The sequence below is a fragment of the Ziziphus jujuba genome, chromosome 6, assembly GCF_031755915.1.
Source record: "Ziziphus jujuba cultivar Dongzao chromosome 6, ASM3175591v1".
NCBI lineage: Eukaryota > Viridiplantae > Streptophyta > Magnoliopsida > Rosales > Rhamnaceae > Ziziphus > Ziziphus jujuba.
This window is the reverse complement of record NC_083384.1, coordinates 16,139,560-16,147,946: the sequence shown is the minus strand read 5'-3', so window position 1 is coordinate 16,147,946 and position 8,387 is coordinate 16,139,560. Positions and strand designations below refer to the sequence as shown.

Sequence of the window (8,387 nt, the reverse complement as noted above, 5' to 3'; positions counted from 1 at the left end):
TAGAATTTAACGGTGAATCTAAAAAGTTAAAACATGTCCAATAGCCTTTTTAAATTTTTTTTATTTTATTTTAAAAATCAAACCTTTTTTTCATAATTTCAAAATTTTTAAATTAAAAAGTTTAAATAAAAAATAAGTTTGACTTTTTTTAAAAACTAGAGAGTCATAAATCTAATATTTTTAAATTAAAAAATCAAAATAAAAAATAAATTTGACTTTTTTAAAAATAAAGAATCAAATTTACTTTTTATATACATTTTTAATGGATATATTTATTATGCCCACATTTATCCGTGCACAATTGATATAATTTATTTGATTTCGTATAACATATATATATATATATATATATATATACATATAAAAAGGGAAATTATTGATAAAAAAAACAAAAAAAATAAATATTAATTATTTATTAAGATATGAAAAAGTAAAAAGTGTGAAAAAGAGTATTGTTAGAGTTGGATAAAAAATAAAACTTTTTATTTTAAATATTATGCTTTTTAAAATAAAAAACTCTAGTAGAAATGCTCTTATAACCAATATACTAGTTTTTTTTTTTTTTTTTTTAGAACTCACATGAATTTATATATAGTTAAAGGATGGTGATTAAAAGACAAATTGAAACAAAGGAAAAATAACAAAAGGATATGCGTTTGCTACCAAAAAAAAAAATAAATAAATAAAAAAATAAAAAAATAAAAACTTTTAAGGTTACACCAAAGCAACAAAGATATCATAGGAGGGATAGAGGTGGTCTTTTTTTCTTATATAACATGTAAGATACTGTACAATAAACTAGGCATACGCAAGAAGTTGAAGATATGGGAGATTATGTTATGAGATTTAAAATATACAGTTAAATTAAAGTTTAAAATTTTAATATCTATGAAAATATTGAGAATTCAAATTATGAAAAATTTCTATGGAAATATTAAAAAATATTAAATATAGATAAAAATATTAAAAAATTTCATTAAAACTATAGAATTATTTTATTTAATTAATCCATTGTTAAATTGGCTATAAAATATTTAAAATATTAAATGAATATTATATTTATTCTAATTAATTGATTTATATAAAAGATAATGATCATAAATAAACTATTATTAATAAAAAATACAAAAAATACATATTTAATAAAAATTATTTATTAATTAAAATATATAAAATAATTTTACACTTACATTATATTTTATAAATATCGTCTCAATACTAGTGGTTTCTTCTTAATTTTCACTTTGAGATTTGAAATATGATAAGTAATTATTAAAAGACTTAATAATTTTTCATGTAATTATAAATATTCCAATGAATTTTGTATTAAATATAGTTATTCTTAATATTTAATATAATATATTTCATCATTTTTTTATTTTTATTTCTTTAATGTTATTTATTTAAATACTTTAACACCAATTGTTCATAATATTATATCTTTATGTTATTATTTTATATTATTATTTTTCATTCTTATATAGTCAACTATTAAATTGTAATTATGGGATTCTAATGAATGTTTTCCATACAAAATATATAACAGAGTACATAAATATTTTACCAATGAACAGAACCAATTAATGTTATTCAATTCACTCTATTTTACTTATATCACTAAATATTTGAAAAATAATTAAAAAGTAAAAAAAAAATCAATAAAATTAATTTGGCAAAAAATTTACTTAACATCAATAATGTTTATGAATTTTTAATTACAAAAATTTTAAAAATAAATTTCATATATATTTTCAAAATTCCCATGAAAATTTTCATAAAAATTTTGAAAATTTCAATAAAAATTATAGATTTTTCATCCAAATTGTGAAGAATTTAAGATGGCTTTTTAACAGAAAATTTCAATGTATATTGTGAAAATTATATTCGTTTTTATTTGGAATCTAAATTTTCTTTCCATCATTTAAAAAAACCAAAATTTCAACAAAAATATCGATTTTTGAAACCTTGGGTTAAATATAACTTTGTTCCCTTTTATTTTCATTTTCTTTTTCATAAATACATCTTTATTATGAATATTTTAATTACAACCAACCCTTTTATATTACATTTTAGCAACCTCACATTTCATTTTATTTCACTTTAACTTCCTTTAGTCAAATTATTAATCAACTCATATATTTGACATAAATGACATTTTTAACATTTTATGTATTTATATATACATATAATTCATTTATTGTACTATACGTACTATTATTTATATTTGTTTTAGAATAATAATTTCATTATAATTTTCTAGTAAATATTGTAAGAAATAATATATAGTTAATAACTAAAAAAATGTAATAGGTCTTGGTTTTTTTTTTTTTTTTGAATGTTTCAATAAAAACGGTTAAAATTGTTCATAAAGATATATTAGTTGACTATAGTTTGACCATTAAAAAGGGCCTAAGCGAACCAAAAACAAAATATAAGGAGATTATAGTAAAATTTTCCAAAACATAATTGTATTTTGTAAAAAATTGGAAATAAGAAAAGACCAAAATGATATTTATCCTATATATTAAAAAATAAGTCACCAAAATATTATATTAAAATCATTGAGTGGAGTGTGGCACTTCAACTTAGGTCTAAGTAGTAGTCAACCATAGCTTACATCGGTTTAATCGCCCCTAGTTTTTTAGTGAACTGAAGGTGACTTGTAAGCATATATGTTATGAGAAGGAACAATATACTCTTGCACGGAAAAAATTTTAACCTATCTTTTTCTTTTTAACTATTAAAGATTTAATAAAAATATAAAAAAAAAAATTAACTTTTTGTTAAAATGGAATGACTAGTTGATTAATGCTACTTTTCTAAAATAATATATATATATATATATATATATACATATATAACAAATTGCAATTAATGTAAAATTTTAAAAAAGTCAATTTATATATTTTCCCCAAAAATAATTATTCTATATTATTCATTAAATAAAAATCAAAATATATAAAAGAATATATAATGTTTTTAATATAATTTTTTGGGCCCTCCATAAAGAGGGTTCTAGTGGCCTATCACTTAAGCCAGCCTGCTGTAATCTAAATGTATTTGACGTTTGTAATTTTAATTACGTCCAAGGCTAATAGAGCTAATGACTCATTGGCCAACGCTATTTTAAACAATATTTAGTGTGGCTTTTCCTTTAATAAGCATTCATTCGGTCTTTTTCACTTTTTGTATCTTTTGCAACTCTAACTTTAACAAAGTTTAATTTATAAAATGAGATTGGTATATTGGTGTGTCCTTACATCTATATTTTAAGGTTCAAAAGATAATGTTTTTATATTTTTATTGTCCAATAAAAATAAAATGAAAAGTATATGCATGTTCGTTCATCTTTATATTACAAGAATACGAAAGATTCAGTAGTTGAAAAAAACGTATATACTGAACACATGCTTAGCAACATTACCAAAAACTTTCTGGACAAGCATGGTTGTATGTGTAAAGATAAAATTGTAAAATAGAGAAAAAAAGAATTGTAAAATGGATGTATGAAAATGAAATTTTAGGTTTTTACCAAAGTTGAAGCTCCAATCGATAAGGAACGAAGACTCAGTGAACTTTTATGGTTAAGGGTCTTTGTTTCATTGCATCATTTTTTCAACAAACCAACTTGATGTTCATTTATTTATGGAATTAATTATGTTAATTTTCAAATAAGACAAGCAATTAGGACGCCTGAATAGACCCCAAAAATAATAATAATAATAATAATAATGGACGTCTTTAAAATGTTAAACTAGTAATAATTAAATATGAAAAGGATAACAAAACAAACAAACAAACAAAAAAGGTATACCTAATGTTTTTTATTACTATTATCATTTTTTGTTGTTTAGCATGGGAAAGAAAATAAAACCCACTCAGAATTCTAAGAAAAGAAATATTCAAAGGAAAAAGATACGATCTTCCTTTACTTAGGTTCAACTATGGACTTATCTTGTCTTGTCTAATCCCTGACTTTTACCTGATAAGTCACATCAATATATATGTTGATACAATTTTGCTCTCATCCAAGACAGTTCATTTAGGATAATGCGTATCCTTTAATAGATTTGCGTTGTCCCGGTTGAATAATAGATAAAATGTCCTAGATGAAAGAAAGACTATATGTTGTTATATAGTTAAATTCTCTCTACTTTGGCTCTCAGCAAATAATAATAATAAAATAATGCTCAATTTGGCTTGCAGTTATTGGATCAGTCATTTCCACTGGAATTGTTATTTTCTTAACCATCATTCTATGGAAGAAGAGAATAAAGGAAAAGAACTTCATGAAATATTGGGGAGCAATATTACAGAATCACATAAAAATTTTCAAAGAAGAAGAGCTCAAAAAAGCAACTAACACTTACAGTCATCTTCTCGGCGAAGACGGCTTCGGATCAGTCTACAAAGGAGAATTCAACAATGTATATATGGCAGTGGAAAAAGCCTAAAGAAGTGGACGCCAAAACTGAAATAAACCAGTAATTTGAACATGAAATTAGCATAATCTCACAGGTCAATCATAAGAATGTTGTGAAGCTCTTAGGCATGTGTTTGGAAACTAAAATACCACTGCTGGTTTATGAATTTGTTTCAAACGGAACGGTTTTCGAACACATTCACAAAAAAAAAAAAAAAAAGTCCACCATTTTCAAGTCATATAGAAACTGTCTAAGAATAGCCGAAGAGACTGCATCGGCACTTAACTATTTACACTCTTTGGCTGATCCACCGATCATTAATCCATGAACATACTGTTAGACAGTAAAAACACAGCAAAAGTATCAGATTTTGGAGCTTCAGTTCTGATTCCACCAGGCGAATCCGGTACAGCCACAACGTTCCAAGGAACTTTTTGGATATCTGGATCCTGAGTATCTAAGAACGGGAACTTTAACAGCAAAGACTGATGTGTATAGTTTTGGGGTTGTACTTATAGAACTTCTAACCGGTTTGAACCCAATTCCTAACCATGGAAAAGCAGGTGGAGAGAGAAATATGATACAATATTTTATCTCTGCAGTTGAAAATAATAGTATTTATGAAATTTTGAATGTTGAGGTTGTAGACGAAGGTGAAGAAGAGCAGATAGAGAAAGTCGCTGAGCTTGCAGTAAAATGCCTTGGTGGTAATAGGGCATCTAGACCATCAATGAAGGAAGTGGCAGAGATTCTTGGTATGCTGATGAGATTGTTGAATGGTAATTTGCAGGAAGAGGATAATAGCGAAGAAACTGAAAGCTTGCTCTATCAATCATCAGCGTATGATTCCAATCCGACTCAGGATACAACTTCTACTTATATGGATAGTCAGGATGAATACATTATGACTGATAATCACATTAACCTGAGATCAATTTCAACTATCTGATACTTAAAAGGTCTCCACTTTTAATCCCCCATCTCCAATATCCTAAAAGGAAAAACCAGAGGTATGAAGTATTTCCATTTTTTTGTTGAAATATTTTGGGGAAAAAAATTATTCAGAAGGTCATATGTCTCTCCCACAAACACTTACAGGTTCCCATGTGGAGTTTACGTGTAGACCTTGTATGTGTTTGTAAGAGAGACCTCCTGAATAATTCCTATGGTATAATCTGTTTGTACTTCAAGAGGCACCATGCATTTTTGTGCCTCTTCTTTCTCATTGCTTATTGATTTATTTCAGTATGAGAAGCCCTATTCCTTTAGCTACTATTTATTTATTTATTCTTTTTTTTTTTTTTTTTTTTTTTTTTTTTGGTTTGTGTGTAGCTCTATCAATAATTTGTAACTTTAAGACTAGCATAGGGCTGAGGATCATCTCCAACAACATCATCTTTTTTAACTCGATAACTAATTTCTGATGCAGCTGCCACTAGTGCACCATGTTCTTGCTTGTTTATGCTACTAGGTTCTACATTCTTTTCAAGCGCTTATTAGAATACTCCATCAAGAATCCCAAAACCTTTGGGATCCTTTGGTTTCTTTTCATAATGTGTTTGTAAGTCACACAGGTTTACTTTTCTGAGTAAGTACTTTTCTCATTCTTCTCGCATGACCTTCATAAAACAAAAAAAAAAAAAAAAAAACTGACTCAAGTTTATTCTTCATCTAAGTTTATATCAAATGCCAGCCAATCCTTGCCTAAATGCTTAAAGTTTTCGTAGATATTACGTACGGTCATATAGTTAACAACTTCTAAATTCTACTTACAAAATGATTCATTAAAAAAGAAAAGGGAGCCATAGACAACAAAATGGCCATGGTTCTGCTGTAAAATCAGATTAAACCATTCTAACTAGTTCTCAGTTATAAATAGCAGAGCGCGCAATGCACTACAAGCAGCCAAGGTATGTGATTTGGTTCAATTGGGTGCAGACTAGGATATATAAAAGTAATAATGACAAAACAAGCACATTTGCATGACAGAGTAAATAGATAAATGGCACTGATGCTAAACAAAGTGAACCAAACACGTAACATCAAACCATTTGTAGACCATTTGTCATGCATTTTTCACGGCACAAGAGATGCAACTGTCATCCTCTTCACCTACCAGGAGCTCTTATCTGCCAGCTTGCTTTATTTTTACCTCTTCTATCTATCAGATAAATCTATTCCATTAGCCATCAACTAAATTATTCATCACGTTCTCCCTCAAAAAATAAAAAATAAAAAAAAGTACATTATTTATCAGATAAATCTATCCCATTAGCCATTGACTTCATTATTTCTTGTATGGTTGTACTCAGGTACTTATAACGAAGACTAGTAGGGCAACACAACTGACATAGATGAGGCTGACTCACAAGAATGCTTGGTAACATATAGCAATTGCCACGACTTTTGAGTAGCTATAAGAAAGAAAATTAGCCAATAGACCAAATAGCTACAGGAACTCACTAAGTCACAGGTAACACCTTCCGTTTTGGTGCTTCCTCCAAAACTATTGAAATATTTATATTTGACAATCAAGAGTCGTCAGGTTCCACATATGCAAAACAAAAATATTTATCCACAATAAAATAAATTCAAATAAGAAAAATGAAACAAAGTAAAGCTCACAGTAGACTTTCTCTTTCAACCCAATAAATCCTGTATGATTTTCAAATTTGTAGGACATTTCTTGAGGAAAGAAGGAACAAACAAACAAACAAACAAACAAACAAAAAAAAAAAAAAAGAGGGTTTATGGTTCTTACCTTATCATTATCCCCCTTTAGTTCCCTCTTTTTGCCCATAGACCTCTTACTCATCCCACTAAATGTGGTAGACAATCAGATAAACGCTTCCCTTTGCATACTCGTTTAAGTAACTGCATTTTACCTATCCAAATTGAGTAAGTCATGACCAAAATCATAGCCCAGTAAAATTTATATAGCAAAGATAGTTTTTACCTTACATTACAACAATTTCATCATATCTTTTACTAACATCTAGAGCTATATGTATATATATATATATATATAATTTTTTCTTTCCTTTTTGGTAATTAGTTAAAATGCGACTCATTTAGTGAAAAAGAACCCAGAAAACAAAGAACCACGATTTCAACAATTTCATCATATTGTTGAATGTAGGACTGGAAATAAAAATATTCAAACTTTTTTCCCTTAAAGCAATTAATCAAAATGCAAGTTATAGAATGAAAAAAAAAAAAACCCAAAAAAACCAAAATGTAAAATACCGTTCAAGGTAATCCAGGAGTTTCCTCAGGGAGTCTTCCAAGTTGGAAACAAGCTGTTTGGTCTTCTTCCCCAAGCTATGCCAAATGGGATCCAATTGCCTCCTCATAATCTCATTAAGCGGCTTAAATAACCTATTCTCCACCGTACCCACCATGACTTTCGTCATCGGATCCCCGATATCCACCACTTCCGGCATAGGCCATAGAGGATGATGTAATGGACCATGGCATATTTTATTTCAAAAAGTTTTACGACGTCGTTTAACTCAGTAGTCTTTATGACTTTTTTTTTTTCTTTTTTCTTTCTTTCTTTCTCTTTTTTAAAGTGCTTTGTTTCGTTTTACAGTCGTTTTATCTATTTGGCTCTCTTTGGTTTTGTTTTTTTTTTTTTTTTTTTTTTGGGCTGAAGAAGAAAAAGATGCTTCTTAATAGTACCATAATAATAAACCTTGACCCTGCATCACATGGTATTATAACATGGATCATCTGAGGTAATAACAAAATTTATCAAAACTCAAACGTCAACTTTTAAACTTACAGCTATAAAGGTGGAGGGATTTCCTTCCTCCTTTTGTTTTATTATGTTTGAGTTGTTTCTACTCTAGACCTTGTTAGACTTCAAAGGCATTAAATCAAATAAGATTACTAGTCTATTGGCATGAAAGATGGGCCAATCTAAGTTTACAATAGAGCGAGGTTCTACTTGTACGACTCTTA

The 8,387-nt window shown here is 27.7% G+C and overlaps 1 protein-coding gene across 6 annotated transcripts; it reads right to left on the bottom strand.

The window, feature by feature from the left end:
• Nucleotides 1–4,170: 4,170 nt before the first annotated feature.
• On the bottom strand, nucleotides 4,171–7,898 carry LOC112493352 (DNA repair endonuclease UVH1-like). Of its 6 annotated transcripts, none has more exons than XR_003057763.3 (3): nucleotides 7,671–7,897; nucleotides 7,186–7,309; nucleotides 4,171–4,471 (listed from the first exon to the last, which is right to left on the bottom strand). XR_003057763.3 is itself a non-coding variant. In XM_060818080.1 (2 exons), the coding sequence occupies exons 1-2, from the start codon at nucleotides 7,865–7,867 to the stop codon at nucleotides 7,244–7,246; spliced, it is 252 nt and encodes an 83-aa protein (XP_060674063.1). In that variant the 5' UTR covers nucleotides 7,868–7,897; the 3' UTR covers nucleotides 7,180–7,243. The 6 variants fall into 6 exon arrangements, 1 of the variants encoding a protein (XP_060674063.1); XR_009639281.1 differs by having other exon boundaries at nucleotides 7,186–7,298; XR_009639284.1 differs by lacking the exon at nucleotides 4,171–4,471 and adding an exon at nucleotides 5,700–6,585 and having other exon boundaries at nucleotides 7,671–7,898.
• Nucleotides 7,899–8,387: the final 489 nt, after the last annotated feature.